This window comes from Poromitra crassiceps, assembly GCF_964638095.1.
Source record: "Poromitra crassiceps genome assembly, chromosome: 29".
Lineage (NCBI taxonomy): Eukaryota > Metazoa > Chordata > Actinopteri > Beryciformes > Melamphaidae > Poromitra > Poromitra crassiceps.
Genome location: NC_139641.1, coordinates 10,446,961 through 10,464,460, shown reverse-complemented (window position 1 = coordinate 10,464,460; position 17,500 = coordinate 10,446,961). Strand labels below are relative to the sequence as shown.

The following is a 17,500-nucleotide window of genomic DNA, read 5'->3' as shown; positions in this document are numbered from 1 at the left end:
GAGAGAGAGGAGAGTGTTGGATGTCTTCCTTGCACATGTAACATTTGCAGTGTTGGGCAAGTTACTTTCAAAATGTAATATACTACATATTACTAGTTACTTTAATTTGAAAGTAATAAGTTACTTTACAATATTACTTTCTGTGTAGAGTAACTCGTTACTTATTACACTACTTTTGCATTACTTTTACCAAAACAACAGCAGCAACAGAATGACATCGCCGCCCCGGAACCATCCCGAAAAATCATTTCAACCGTCTTGAAGTCAGTGTAAACAATCCAAAATTCTAAATGTTATTCTCTTCCTTTGTTATTGTCATCTATAGTGGTTATTTGCATAAAAACACACAGTTTGATTAGGAAATTATTGTATCTTTTTTTAAATATGTGCTTTGATTTAATCAAATGTAACTCAATTTGTAACTTGAGTTACTTGACAAAGTAACTGGTATAATATTACTGCTAAAAGTAATATATTACATGTAATATGTTACTTTTGTAATGAGTTACCCCCAACACTGAACATTTGTACATGTAAATGCCCCCGTCTACCTGCATTATGAACCCTGTACAATGCTGAAGCCTGTACCTTGAGGAGCAGCTGGTACTTGGTGATTCTCTGGACTGGTTTGATCAGGTAAGAGGAGATGGAGTTGGCCAGACGATGTCTTTGCTGGATCTCCTGTAAATCCAGAAGACAAAATACACGTCTGACTACATCAGCTGAGAGTTAATCATCTCTACTTTTGATAAATCACATTCACATTTGCATTTAGAGTGCGGAAATGTAACAACATTGTAACATCTGTAAACTAAACATGTTTATGAGTTACTGTTCAGCTAATGGGTTTAATCGATCTGGGTTTGAGTGATCTAAAGTCTAGCAGTATTGGTAAAAAAAAAATGGTAAAAAACTTTTTTTGGCAAAAGCCAAAATTAAGAACATATTGTTTATTTAAAAAAAGATTATAAATGTGAAAAATACGTTTTGTATAATTTGTCCAAAAGTCAGAGATGGCTCTGTGCACAGATAAGATGTGGCATCCTACCATTACATATTGAAACAGGAAGATACAGAGGGGTAGCTGAGGAGGATAGAATATGTGAAGACTGTGAGTTGAATGAGGTGGAGAATGAAATGAATTTCATTTTATATTGTCCTTTGTATCATGACTTGAGAGAAACAATGTTTAAAAGAGTCCATACTCCTGAGCTAAATATGATAGATAGTGAGAACGGAGTTCTACTCGAATTTCTTTTTGATAATATTTTTGCATCAGAATATTTTTGCATATTTTTGAAATCTGTGCAAAGATCGGCGCGGCCTGGGGTCCTTCAGGCTAGAGCGAGGTGCCCGGCGCAGGCGAATGACGTGCAGCGCACAGGCCCTCTTGAGGCGTCCTCGAGGCATCCTCTCTGCCTCTGGATTGCCTTTGCCCCATGAGGGTCTGGTGAGACGAAGGAGGAGCACGGCCGGGAGTTACCCACAGAGCCTAGATCCTCCATGCACCGAAGGGCCAATACTGCGGAGTAGCACTAACTCTATTGCAGCGGATTGGGCGTTCTCGCTTACCCCTCCCGCGGGCAACGTTGCAGACAGAGTAGTAAGGCTGATCCGTGAGCGGCTTCTGGGACGCGAGTCGGGGTCTTAATTGGCCTCGGCTGGGTCTACTGGGCGAGGGTGTATGATGTTGACAGACCCGAAACACCTTACGACCCCAGATAACATCACTGATGACGCGTCCTAGCGCATGCTGTAGTATGTATTTTAAAACATAGCATTCTCTGAATTTCTTTCTAAAGCGTGGGACAGGAGGAGAAGGTTGACGTATAACTGATAAATTATATATATATTTTTGTTTCGTATTCTATGTGCAGGTATGTATGAATGTATATGTATGTATATGTATAGGTATACTGTCTGCATGTATATATAGTCTTTTGCTCTAATGTGGGCTGAACTGGAAGCTTCTGGTTGGGTAACATACCAGAATGTTATGTTTTGTTAGATATTGAATGTTGATGTGTCTGATAATCCCATGTGGGATGGGTCATGTAATTGTCCTGACACGAAAATAAAATATTCATTCATTTATTCATTAATTCGGTAGTGACTTACATCAAAGTAGGGTCCAGCGTGCTCCAGGATGAGCTGTGTGGAGTCCGGCTTGTTCTTACAGTAGTTCACATACATCTGGAACTTATCAGCCTGAACAAGAGAAACAACATCCATACTTTACTCACAAGATTAATGAAGAGACCAGGATGCGTATACGGTATTAGAGTTTCATAATTACTGCAGGCTTGAAAGCGCAGTAATGAGTTGCCATTTATGTTTGTGAAATTCTCCTGCGTTTTTGAACGACTGACGTCGAAATAATAACTCCCCCCCCCCCCCCACAGAGACACTGCATGAAATAAGCCACGCCCATCACGGGGGAAAAGCTCCGTTCATTTCCACACACCAGCGTCATTTTCCTTGAATTAAACATAGCTAAAAGCTGTTGTGTGGTGGGGCTGTGCAGACAACAAATGTAAAAAATCGCCAGTTAAAGTTTTTTTGTACTCCTGAGCAAAACCAGGAAACCATTGAGAACTGGCGAGAAGAAAAATGTGGATCTAGCTGTCAAGGAAGTAAGTTGGAGTGTTCATCTTCCGTATATACGATCTTTTTGTGCCACACGCAACCATGCACGTGACATAGGAGAACGCCAGGATTGGAGGAGGGGTTTCTGTTTTCCCCCGTCTTGGGCGTGGCTTCTGAATGATGACGCGTTGCGCAGTGTCTCTATGGTTACATGGGCAAAATGTCGATGAAGAAACGTATATCTATATTTTGAAGATGATGTTTCTTTCTTCCGTTTCTTTCATCGTTTTTCGACTCGCAGTCGTCTTACCCAGGTGACGAAACAATGGCCCACATCTTCTGGCAGCTGCTCGTACTTCTCCAGCTCCTTCAGGAAGATACTGCACAGAGACAAGACACAAACTTCAAGGAGGAACGAGAGGAAGTCGGGGAACAATTGTACACATTCACCATTCCTGGGTAAATGAATGCCTCCAAAATATATTCTAATACAGACCAGTGGTTTCACTATGAAAGGGAATCGTTACTAGATACTAGATACTTACTAGTTCCAACAGTTATTAAATATATGTTCTGCTTATGGTGTCAAATTCAACGTTAAATACAATGCTAAAAAGAGTGTTGTCATGATCTGTAGAACAAAGGGAGACAGGGACCTCACTGTTCCTGCTTTTTATTTGTCAGATAATGTTCTGTCTGTTTGTGATCAAACAAAATATCTGGGTCACTTCATCACTGACCAAATGTCTGATGATGAGGACATGTATAGACAGCGGCGTGTGCTATATGGGCAGGCTAACATGCTGGTCAGGAAATTCCATTCATGTTCTGATGATGTAAAGATGAACCTTTTCAGAGCCTACTGTACCCCCATTTATACTGCCCCCCTGTGGGTGAACTTCAAAAAAGCGAGCCAACATAAGCTTCAGGTTGCATATAACGATTGTATGCGGATTCTGATGAAAGAACCTAGGTGGAGTAGTGCAAGTGGCCCTCCTTAGAAACCTAGTATACAAATTTATCGGCAGACTAAATGTGTCCCAGAATGCCATCATAGTACTGCTAACCAACCCTGTTTTTAGTGCTGAGAGATACAACTCACGAATGTGGTCCTATTGGTATAGGTGCATTCTATTATAGATCTTAATTCTTTCTTGTGTGTTTTATTTTTCTTAAGTGTTGTTCATGTATGTGTTTTTCTATGGACCTTGTGTCTGATAATAAAAGTTGATTGATATATACACACAACTCTCCACTCTGATCTGAATCTAACCTACACACTGTAGCTGGCCAAATGTGACAGATGACTAGAAGCTCGACTTACTTGTGGTGAAACTCAAAGAGGTCCTGCATGTTGCCGAAGATGATGTGCTCTTTGTTGACGATGCCGGGAGGAATCTCCTCCACGCCGCTTGTCATCTCCCACAGGTACGTCTGGAGAAACACACAGAAGAACATGTGTCATCTCCCACAGGTACGTCTGGAGAAACACACAGAAGAACATGTGTCATCTCCCACAGGTACGTCTGGAGAAACACACAGAAGAACATGTGTCATCTCCCACAGGTACGTCTGGAGAAACACACAGAAGAACATGTGTCATCTCCCACAGGTACGTCTGGAGAAACACACAGAAGAACATGTGTCATCTCCCACAGGTACGTCTGGAGAAACACACAGAAGAACATGTGTCATCTCCCACAGGTACGTCTGGAGAAACACACAGAAGAACATGTGTCATCTCCCACAGGTACGTCTGGAGAAACACACAGAAGAACATGTGTCATCTCCCACAGGTACGTCTGGAGAAACACACAGAAGAACATGTGTCATCTCCCACAGGTACGTCTGGAGAAACACACACAGAAGAACATGTGTCATCTCCCACAGGTACGTCTGGAGAAACACACACAGAAGAACATGTGTCATCTCCCACAGATACGTCTGGAGAAACACACAGAAGAACATGTGTCATCTCCCACAGGTACGTCTGGAGAAACACACAGAAGAACATGTGTCATCTCCCACAGGTACGTCTGGAGAAACACACACAGAAGAACATGTGTCATCTCCCACAGGTACGTCTGGAGAAACACACAGAAGAACATGTGTCATCTCCCACAGGTACGTCTGGAGAAACACACACAGAAGAACATGTGTCATCTCCCACAGGTACGTCTGGAGAAACACACATACACACCAGGAGAACTCATGAAGACACACAGAAGAACATGTGTCATCTCCCACAGGTACGTCTGGAGAAACACACAGAAGAACATGTGTCATCTCCCACAGGTACGTCTGGAGAAACACACACACAACCAGCAGAACTCATGAAGACACACAGAAGAACATGTGTCATCTCCCACAGGTACGTCTGGAGAAACACACACACACCAGGAGAACTCATGAAGACACACAGAAGAACATGTGTCATCTCCCACAGGTACGTCTGGAGAAACACACACACAACCAGCAGAACTCATGAAGACACACAGAAGAACATGTGTCATCTCCCACAGGTACGTCTGGAGAAACACACACACACCAGGAGAACTCATGAAGACACACAGAAGAACATGTGTCATCTCCCACAGGTACGTCTGGAGAAACACACACACACCCAGCAGAACTCATGAAGACACACAGAAGAACATGTGTCATCTCCCACAGGTACGTCTGGAGAAACACACACACACCCAGCAGAACTCATGAAGACACACAGAAGAACATGTGTCATCTCCCACAGGTACGTCTGGAGAAACACACACACAACCAGGAGAACTCATGAAGACACACAGAAGAACATGTGTCATCTCCCACAGGTACGTCTGGAGAAACACACACACACCCAGCAGAACTCATGAAGACACACAGAAGAACATGTGTCATCTCCCACAGGTACGTCTGGAGAAACACACACACACCAGGAGAACTCATGAAGACACACAGAAGAACATGTGTCATCTCCCACAGGTACGTCTGGAGAAACACACACACACCAGGAGAACTCATGAAGACACACAGAAGAACATGTGTCATCTCCCACAGGTACGTCTGGAGAAACACACACACAACCAGCAGAACTCATGAAGACACACAGAAGAACATGTGTCATCTCCCACAGGTACGTCTGGAGAAACACACACACACCCAGCAGAACTCATGAAGACACACAGAAGAACATGTGTCATCTCCCACAGGTACGTCTGGAGAAACACACACACACCCAGCAGAACTCATGAAGACACACAGAAGAACATGTGTCATCTCCCACAGGTACGTCTGGAGAAACACACACACACCAGGCAGAACTCATGAAGACACACAGAAGAACATGTGTCATCTCCCACAGGTACGTCTGGAGAAACACACACACACCAGGAGAACTCATGAAAACACACAGAGAACCACAGGTACGTCTGGAGAAACACACACACACCAGGAGAACTCATGAAGACACACAGAGAACCTGTCACAGGTACGTCTGGAGAAACACACACACACCAGGAGAACTCATGAAGACACACAGAAGAACATGTGTCATCTCCCACAGGTACGTCTGGAGAAACACACACACACCAGCAGAACTCATGAAGACACACAGAAGAACATGTGTCATCTCCCACAGGTACGTCTGGAGAAACACACACACACCAGGAGAACTCATGAAGACACACAGAAGAACATGTGTCATCTCCCACAGGTACGTCTGGAGAAACACACACACACCAGGAGAACTCATGAAGACACACAGAAGAACATGTGTCATCTCCCACAGGTACGTCTGGAGAAACACACACACCAGCAGAACTCATGAAGACACACAGAAGAACATGTGTCATCTCCCACAGGTACGTCTGGAGAAACACACACACACCAGGAGAACTCATGAAGACACACAGAGAACATCTCAGCACCTATCTGTCATCTCCCACAGGTACGTCTGGAGAAACACACACACACCAGGAGAACTCATGAAGACACACAGAGAACATCTCAGCACCTGTCTGTCATCTCCCACAGGTACGTCTGGAGAAACACACACACAACCAGCAGAACTCATGAAGACACACAGAAGAACATGTCACATCTCCCACAGGTACGTCTGGAGAAACACACACACCAGCAGAACTCATGAAGACACACAGAAGAACATGTGTCATCTCCCACAGGTACGTCTGGAGAAACACACACACAACCAGGAGAACTCATGAAGACACACAGAAGAACATGTGTCATCTCCCACAGGTACGTCTGGAGAAACACACACACCAGCAGAACTCATGAAGACACACAGAAGAACATGTGTCATCTCCCACAGGTACGTCTGGAGAAACACACACACCAGCAGAACTCATGAAGACACACAGAAGAACATGTGTCATCTCCCACAGGTACGTCTGGAGAAACACACACACCAGCAGAACTCATGAAGACACACAGAAGAATGTCGTAAGAATTTTCCTACTTACTAAATAACCAACTCTATTTGCTTTAAAGAATCCATGATTTATTATACATGTGCGCACATGGAAGTATCCTTCTACATCTCATATCTCGTAGCTGTAATACTTCCAGTCACAAGGGTCATCACTCTATTTAAAGACAAGACAAAGGAGGTGGAGACTATATTAACATACAAGGGAGGAGTGTACTAAACCACTCCTTCTACCTTAATTTTGGATTATCTTACGACAATTCCTCCCTCTTGTTCATCAGAACATTATTTTCAAAATTACATTACACAGTTAATAACACAATTAATACATTGGAAACTTATTATACACAGTGATATATACAAAGAATGGAAGATACTGTAACTAACCCTCCTCCTGCTACCTAGAACAAAAAGTGTATTTGTACCTGTTGAATCCTATAGCTAACAGTTGTGTATTGGATGAAATCCTCTACATCTAATTTATTGATCAGAGGTGGGACTAAGTCATCAAGATCCCACTTCTGATCATTCCTTTCTATGAAAATCAATCACCACATTGTAGTTACATTTTTCTGCATAATGTAACATTTAATCTAATATGAAGCCTAGCTATTCTTCCAGCTTAATTCATGAGGCCTGATGCCCAAGCTCCAAGTAGCTTGGAAAGACTCTGTTATAAATACCAAGATCTATAACCTCTACCCTCACGCCCTATTGTCCCACATCAGACGTCACAAATCAAGGTGCCATATTCGGCCAAATACCCTCCCCTTTTTCTTACTAGGGTGAGGTAAAAAGACGCAAATAGGTATTTTAACTAATCTAATCATGCACTTGTAGCGAAAACCCTCTTGGGACAAAACTTGACGAGACTACAAGCCATGAGTTTTTCCTAGATGTACCTAGGTGTTGCAACTCTAAACTCTCTAAAGGTGATTGATTTTCCAACATAGCAACTAATTTACAATCACAGTAGGTTATATGATAGAAATGAAACATAAAATAAAATAAAATAAAATAAAATAGAAAATCATGAAAATAATCAAAATAATCATACAGAAATATTTCCCAAGGCTATTCATCTATAACCAGCTAGTTACTGTCACGTATAATTACTTTCATCTGTTGTAAATATACCAAAGACATGAAATGACTAAATAAAAGTAGGCTACAATCTAATGTAACCAATAACAATTACTGAAACATTAGTATGCCAAATGCACACCAATTTATCGCCAGTCTAAACCAAAACAAAAGTAATCTGATGACATCCACCTTCTTGATTTCCCCCAAATTCCATATTTATCATTTACTGTTGTCTAGGCCACAATATTTAATTCCCCACCAAACACATATTCTAGTTACTAACTCAATAGTTGTGACAAAAAGATGAACTATGGATGAGGTGGCCATACCTTCCCAGGGTGACAAATGTTTCCCTTCCAATAGTAATTAACATTACAACCACAACAAAGACAATGAACTCGTTTAAAGCAGTATTTCCCTCTTACTGGAGTTATTTGAATCCCACTGTAATGCTATCAAAAGGAATGTGTAATAATAATATGAATGTCTACTTTCTTACCTATAGTCTTGCATTAATCATATACTGTATAAGGGATGTCATTAGGTTCCTTTATCTTTACAGATGGTTAGTTCACTTCCTTCCTAATAACAGACAACTTTCAAATTTGATGTAACAACAACATTGCTTCATACTGGGAACGCTCTTCAATAATCCCACTATTCTTCTACTATTTCTATCATATTATAAAATATTAGTGTCTTGTCCTCTGGCTTCCACATATTTTTCCTGTGGAACTCTTCTTCTTCTCCTATATACAATTCCGATTCATTCACAGATAGCACCCAGAAAACAATGTGATTTCCATGTCTATCACAACCGATCTGCATCTGACCTACATATTGCAGATACTGGAATTTTATCTTTCCTCCATGTCAAGCTCTCCATGTAGTAGTCTGTGAAGTCTCGACCATCCAAGTTCAGACGCATAATGACACAGAGACGCGTGCAGCTCTTATTGAAGGAGTACGTGGGTCTCACCATTACTAGAGTACACAGGACACTCCTGCAATTCAGCCAGGCGCACACAAGGACAGCAGAGCCCTGATGTGACATTTATGACACAGGTGGAAGTCTCGAACATGAGCGCTGGTTCATCATTTCTCTGTTTGCTCTTTGGAGTGAAAAGTGAGAGCCAGTATGATGTGACCTCGTTAGGGTCAGGATGATGACAACGGTGGTCACATGATTCTTCAGCTCAAGTGACACTGCTCCTCTCTTTCATCGCCGGCCTCGAACCTCGAACCGGTTGCGTGTAGTTGATGTTCCCTCTTAATCAAATTTACTCACTATTTTCGGTTCTCCTTAATCCTATACCAGTGATTCCCAACCTGTGGTCCGCGGCCCCCTGGTGGGCCGCGAAGGTATTGCAAGTGGGCCGCCAAATCATTTCCAAAAAAGTATGATTTTTGAAAAAAAAAAAAAAAAAAAAAAAAAAAAAAACGATTTTTTTTGGAAAGATTTTGAAAAATCATACTTGAAAAAGTATGATTTTTGTTTCTTTGATGTTATTGCTTTTGCTTGAATTGAAGTTTCATCTTTACATCATCTTTATATTGGGTTTGTGTTTATTTGTAACCCTATCGATTTAATGGGCTTTCTTCTGATATTTGGATTTTGTTTGGATCTGATATTGGATGTCAAATTGTTATGAGAATGCATTTTTCCATTGTTGAAGGATACCGTTATTTATTAATCATTTGTTAATTAGCCTGTTACAGACAGCCCCTTGCTTGTCATTTCTGACATCTGTGTGGTGCTGATGGACAGCTCCTTGAATGATTGGTGTGTGTGTGTGTGTGTGTGTGTGTGCGTGTGTGTGTGTGTGTGTGTGTGTGTGTGTGTGTGTGCGTGTGTGTATGTGTGTGTGTGTGTGTGGACAGCTCCTTGAAAACTGTAATACTGAAGGTGTTGCAACATGTTACAGGTGCTGTGTTAGTGACTGTGGAGCTTCCAACATGTTTCTCCTGTATTCAGTTCAGTCCTTTATGTTCAATTTTCAATAAAAAAGTGCTCTGAGAACGCATTATATGGCCTTTGTATTTATGGGGGAGGTGGGCCGCGAACATTTTTGAGACATAAAAGTGGGCCCTGAGTTGGAAAAGGTTGGGAACCACTGTCCTATACTAATATCTAATGCATCAGGTCCTTATCTAGAGCATAAACATTACAGGCCTCTAAGGTCTTATCCACACACACATTGTGAATAATTCTGCTTTTGATAAAAAACCCCCGTCTAACGGTCTCGTCTAACGGTACGTTCTAAACGCCCCACCTAGTGAGGTTTTATATTTCCATCAGTCTAACTGGAATTTATCTGACGCGTCATACATTCTAAATGCATTGAATTACCATCTAATGGCTTTAATTTATCATCTAATGATTTTAAGTCGACATTGCATTATAAGTAACCTAGTTACGTCAGATTCTAAATCCGTGCAGATTATAAATCTGTCTAGTTAGGTAACCTAGTTACTATAGATTCTAAATCTGTTTAGTTCTAAACTATTTTAATTTCCATCTAATGGTGTTATACTAACATCTAATGTCTCAATTTCCACTCTTCCTCAGGAGATAAATGTGCACAGGCGTTCAGACTTTGTACCCAAGACTGCACTTGAGTCCTTCGGACCTTCCCGAAGGATGCAGTCCCAGGCTAGACCCCGTTCAACTGAGTTAACCAGGCAGCAAGGTTCTAAACCCTTTTGCCATCCCAGATGGTCTTACTGGCTGCCCTGGATTGACAACTCAGTCCTCTGCTTCCCAGTGCTTTCTTTTCAAAACCACTGATCACAGAAGCATTACTCGCTTACTAACTCATTCGGTTTCAGCTTGCAATGGCCTGACTGTACATTGAGCCGAGCGCCGGCGGCCATACTGACATTCAGTCCAACATGGTCTTACTGCCCTATGCGACCCGACCGGCTGACGACCCAGTCGATAGCGAAACCCGATCCACCTTCTAAGGCAGATCCCGTAGTGGGGATTAGCCACCCGGTTGGGCGCCGACGGTCTGATCCCTACCCCACTTTGCTATGGGTATAGAAACTTTGACCGTATCCGTCAGCCTTGCCTGTTCACAGAGTGACTCTTAGCCCCCTCTGCTAGGTGTGGACTGTCATCCACGTACCACGTGTTGCCAACACACCTACATGCGACAAACACGCCGACTAGACGGTACCACGGCAGTATGTTGATTCATACTTCAAGACACGGAGGCCTTCAGTCATCTCCCCAGCACTATATGATGATTTAACGTGCCCTCAGACCTTCGCAGGCCCGCCGCCGCCTGTTAATGACTAGGTTTGGGGTGCCCAATCCCCTTCCCTAATCATTTCTCAAAATTGATTCAGAACTTTTGTTCGAATTCTGCACAGTGTAGTCTGTCTGCCTCCCTCTGATCTTATCAGGTCGTGCATTTCCCAAAATATCTCCGTCTTCCAAATTAATTAGACTGAAATTACCCCCTAGATATCTTCTTTCACAATCAACCGCAGACTTTTAAAAGCAAATAGGCAACTTACCCTATATTCTCGCTTCTCTGTCTGTCTGTCTCCTCGAAGCAGTGAGCAGGCCCCAAATAGGCCTCCTTTGTCGACTGTGTTTTTCACTGCTCCCAGGCGGCAAACACACTTCACACGTCCCTCCTCCTGACCGGGTTTCGGACACCAAACTGTCGTAAGAATTTTCCTACTTACTAAATAACCAACTCTATTTGCTTTAAAGAATCCATGATTTATTATACATGTGCGCACATGGAAGTATCCTTCTACATCTCATATCTCGTAGCTGTAATACTTCCAGTCACAAGGGTCATCACTCTATTTAAAGACAAGACAAAGGAGGTGGAGACTATATTAACATACAAGGGAGGAGTGTACTAAACCACTCCTTCTACCTTAATTTTGGATTATCTTACGACAAGAACATGTGTCATCTCCCACAGGTACGTCTGGAGAAACACACACAACCAGCAGAACTCATGAAGACACACAGAAGAACATGTGAGCACCTGTCTGTCACAGGTACGTCTGGAGAAACACACACATCAGGAGAACTCATGAAGACACACAGAGAACCTGTCAGTGTCTGTCTGTCTCACCTCTTTTTGGAGCAGCAGATCACCGTCATGCCAGAGTTTAATTTAGTGTTCACTTCCAGAGATACAGATACTGTCTGGAGCATGAAGGATTAGTCAAGTGGGTCTAATTTAATGACCCGTCTGGATCTCACGCCTCTACCTGTAGCTCGCCGCGATCAAAAACATTAGCCTGTTTAGCATAAATCAAATAAACCTTTCACAGAAATAAAGATATCGACCTGAATGTGACACAGTCTCATTGATTCCCAGCCAAAAATAGTATAAGTTTAATATTATATTATATAATTATAATATATATATGTGTGTGTATATATATATATATATATATATATATATATACATATACATATACATATACATATACATATATATATATATATATATATATATATATAGTTTGGTGACAAGCTGGAGAGACAGTTGACGGTCGGAGAGACGGCATCCGGTACCACAGCCTGGCTCTCTCGTGAGGGAGAAATCCACAAATGCTATGGATTGGCCTCCTGAAAATCTGTGCGAAGATCGGTGCGGCTTGGGGTCCTTCAGGCTAGAGCGAGGTGCTCGGCGCAGGCGAATGACGTGCAGCGCACAGGCCTCCTTGAGGCGTCCTGTCTGCACATGGTAGGCTCCCCATGGTAGGATTGCCTTTTCCCCGGGAGGGTCTGGTGAGACGAAGGAGGAGCCCGGCTGGAGTCACCCACAGGGCCTTAGACCCTCCATGCACCGTAGGGTCTTTCAATACTGCGGTGTAGCACTAAACTCTATTGCAGTGGATTGGGCGTGATCAACCCTTCCGCGGGCAACGTTGCAGACAGAGTAGGAAGGCTGATCTGTGAGCGGCTGCTTCCGGGACGCGGGTCGGGGTCGTAATCGGCCTCGGCTGGGTCTACTGGGCGAGGGTGTATGATGTTGACAGACCCGAAACACCTTACGACCCCAGCTAACATCACTGATGACGCGTCCCAGCGCATGCTGTAGTATGTATTTTAAACAGCTGTATATATATATACACATATATATATATAATAATTATATTAATTATATAATATACTATTATTATATAATATACACTATCTGGTGTAGAGCGGGCATCCCTACCAAGACTTCCGCTTCCGTGTTTGTTTACATTCCGACGACGTCTCATATGCATGTGTTTGTAGAGATTAGCCGAAATGCTGTCCGGACCGAAAACACCTCCGAAAAGTATTTATCAATCAACTCCATTCAACTCGCGTCAATCAGACTGTAAACCAATGAGCACGCGGCGCACAGAAGAGAAAGTGTTGGTGTGGACGTCCTCCGCTCTACAGTGGAAACCTCAAAATATCCTCCGTCTGCCCCAGAGTCTTATTGCTATTACTCATCAGACTGATAGAGTCTGGGTCAGACTAGAGTCAGATTGATTGTAATCAGATCAACCAGTGTGGGAACAGGACCAGTTCTGCTTCTATCCAGGTAGGTAGGTAGGTGTGTGTGTGTGTGTGTGTGTGTGTGTGTGTGTGTGTGTGTGTGTGTGTGTGTGTGTGTGTGTGTGTGCGTGCGCTTGTGCGCGTGCATGCGTGTGCGTGCGTGCATGCGTGCGTGTGTGCGTGCGCGCGTGTGTACTCACATCCATACACTCTCGTAGGTCTCTGACGTAGGCTTTCTCTGTTTGAATCAGCTCAGCCATTATAAATCTGCAAAGGAAAAGCACATTGTGAGAGGAGCAGATGGTCAACAACATAGTTCGGTCTACTTAACAAGATCAAATAACCCTCGAGATACTGTCCATGTTTTCAGGTCACAGAATGAGTCCTCAGGGTTCCTTTTATCTTAAAACAAAAACCGGTTTAAGATATTGCACAAAAATATGATTTTCACAAGGTACAAGGAGGAGAGGAATGCAGGAGTGTTACACTGATTGTCACATGGTGGTGGTGGTGTTAGATTACATGTTTTATGTATGTAAGTATGTACGTATGTATGTATGTATGTATGTAAGTATGTACGTATGTACGTATGTATGTATGTATGTACCGTAAGTATGTATGTATGTACGTATGTATGTATGTATGTACGTATGTACGTATGACTGTATGTTTCTATGTATGAATAACTACATTAATTTTTTTTTATAACTATATAGTTACGTTATTGAATACTATGTATGGGATAGTGTAAATATGACAACAATTAATGTCATATATACATAATTGTTATGCATTACTATATGACTAGTGTTTTATGTATGTATGTGTATGTGTGTATGTATTAGGGCTGTGGCGATTCACTTATCTCCCGATTCGATACTATCACGATTCTTGGGTGCCGATTCGATTTATATTGCGATTCTTAAGTATTGCGATTCTACGATTATTGCGATTCGATATTACGATTTATTGCGATTTTTGTTTATTTTTTTCTTTTATTTTTTCAGTTTGTTTGCTTTTTTACACTAGATTAGAACATGGGAAAAGTTGAATCATACACTAGAGACTGTATATTATATCATGAGTAGGGCTGGGCGATATAGTTAAAAACAGGGGCGGACTGGGATCATAATTCAGGCCGGGCATTAGATACCAAGCAGGCCAGGCCGATATGGGCCAACGCGCGTGAAATTTGGGCCGTTTGAAGCCAGATTTGGGCCGTTTGAAGTCCAATTTTACAATGAGATGCACCCACTTTAACCCTGAAGTGTAATTATTACTTCAGACTAACTAATAAAGTAATAAAACCACTAGTAAACCAGTAGGCGGCGCCTGGCCTGCTGTTCAGTGAGTGGCCTGACTGCAAGCACAATTTTTTTTTTTTTTTTTTGCGATTATCGATTCTGGAATAAAAGATCGATCCAAAAAATCGTGACATTAAAAATCGCGATACTTAGGTGAATCGATTTTTTCCCCCACCCCTAGTATGTATGTACATATACATGTATATATATATATGTATATATATATATGTGGATATTTCTATAGTATGTGTTGTTATACAAGTATAAATATAATAATGTAGTATTGTGGAAAAGGGGTGGGAGTTAATAAGTTATACTTCTTCTCACTCCTTTTCAAATATGTCTATATTTGTTACCCCTTCATCTTTATTTCATAATACTATTTCAATCGACTTGTTAACGTGTGTAACTTTGAAGGCCCCGTATATTGTCTCTGTTTTGTTTACATACATATTCGAAATAAACATGACAAACAAAATTGTATTTTCATGAAATAAACAAAGCCGACGAGGTAGAACAACTCATTAATAAAACGGGCTTATCAAACATTTCACCCCTAGTGTTGAAACAGAAGAAGGATCAAAAGAGACTTTCTTTGACTGCTTAATTGCCTCTACAGTACATGTTTGTCTACTGCTGCTGGTGCTCGTTAAATAAGCCAGAGTCTGTCAGCTGTTTGGAGGTAGCTTGTGATGGTACGTAGCACGTAGCTTGTGACGGCACGCTGTACTACAGTATGACACAAATATACCATGACCTGATTATGAAGCTATCACAGCACACGGCTCAAACACGGAACCCCCGGGGGAAACAGGAAATGGGTTCTGAGAGCTAAACGTTGACTTTTAACACACTCGTTATTCTGCCTTTGTTGCCATGTTCTAAATGATGGTTCTGGAGTCGCGTCAAACAAGAACGCAAAAGGCAGGAATGTGAATATGTGTTAATATCACAGATCAAATACTAAGTTGAGAGCAGAGAAGTTTCATGGCTTTCATTTTTTAATTATAATAACATACAGAGTGCCTTTACGATAGGTGCTGATGTAAACAGCTCTATCATGCATTATGTATTAGTAATCACTCTTCCCTGAGTTTAATTTGTCAATTACTCTGCTTATGGCTTGTAAACATATGCAATTTTAGGGGCTCTTCATGGGCTCTTCAGCGTAGAAACTCTGAAACCCCCATATCAGAGCCGTGAAGATAGAAGAGTCCCGACATCTCCATTCACCTCCAATGGACCAGTTTTTTACTCTCAAGAGTTCCAGGAAGTAAGGTCCTGAATTAAAGCAGCACTGTCGAGTTGCAGCAAAATAGACAGTTTGTGTTGTACTCTGAAAGGGTTTTTCCCCCCTTGAATCAAATTGTACATTATCAGCTTTATTTTAGCATGCAAAAGTAGCGCGAGACCCATTCCTGGCTGTTCATTGGCTAATTGAGTCTCGCATTTTGGTCCTCCGCTGACGCCACTCTCTCTCTAGAGGACACTAGATATGCCATACAGCACTGGAAACAAACAGATTCAGTTCGAATTGCTCACAAGGAACCTTGCTGCTCTGTTTCGCCCATACATTCCATAATTATTTTTATATACACTTGTCTGCATTTGAACATCTCAAAGTGCTCAGTACAATATGTAGGCTGATATTTGCTGGGCAATATGACTGTCAACTCTACACTAGAATCATCATGCTATGTGAAAAGGCAGTGGGTCTACTACATATTATAATGTGTATTGGGCCTGAGCAATATCTTTAAGAGTTTATTGATCTGGACATTTTGAATATAGGAACCCTGTGATTATATCTTCAATGCATTTTTCCTCCTGAGCATCAGGTGACACGTCTGTCTGTCTCACTCACTCTTTCCTCCGCGCTGACTTCCTCTTCTCCTCGTTGAGGTCGTGGGCAGCGTCCCTCAGCTTGACCTCTGACCCGGGAGCGCTGGCCGGGATGATGTCCAGCTGGAGATCTTTACTCTGGGAAGACAAGAAGAGAGATGTCAGGCTGAGCTGTGACCTCTCAGTGTATGTGTCCGTTTTCTTTAATCTTCCTCCTCTAAATGAATGGGGACGACGTACCATCTCATGGGTGTTAAGAAATGGCGTTGAAAGGAGAATGCATTGATGTAAGGTGGGACTCAAGTATCAACTCAAAACTATGGGACAATCGACCTTATTCGATTGACGTCAGTCACGTACGGGCACTCACACCGCCGCCATATTGTCAACATAACGCAGCAGCTCTTAAGTGACAGCCTATGTGGAGCAGCGTTTATAGGAAGCTAGCTGCCGTTAGCGTTACCTGTATCGTTCCTGTTGTGTTCGGATGGTGACCTGCGTTAGGCATGGCTGTAGTAATGACAGCAATAAAGTCCCCGTGGTTTGTTTCTATCTCTACCGTCCACAGACGTGAAGGGAGCGAGATGGAGGATACGTCAGCAGCACAGGAGATGTGTGGATAGTTAGGAGAGACAGGTGAAACTTTCTGACAGCTCCTCACAGCAAAGTCTGTTCACCTCGTTTTTTCTTTTGTTTATTTATTACAGGCATTAACGGCAGCATACAAACAAC

At 42.2% G+C, this 17,500-nt stretch overlaps 1 protein-coding gene across 1 annotated transcript in view; it reads right to left on the bottom strand.

Annotated features, from left to right (window-relative positions):
• LOC310800189 (triple functional domain protein-like) overlaps positions 1 to 17,500 on the bottom strand; it is a gene marked incomplete at its 5' end in the record, with an annotated part of 227,964 nt that overhangs the window by 87,771 nt on the left and 122,693 nt on the right. Inside the window, 6 exon segments of the mRNA XM_083662774.1 lie at positions 589 to 681; positions 2,119 to 2,208; positions 2,897 to 2,966; positions 3,911 to 4,020; positions 13,823 to 13,889; positions 16,791 to 16,906. Of these exon segments, the coding sequence (XP_083518900.1) occupies positions 589 to 681; positions 2,119 to 2,208; positions 2,897 to 2,966; positions 3,911 to 4,020; positions 13,823 to 13,889; positions 16,791 to 16,906 (546 nt within the window).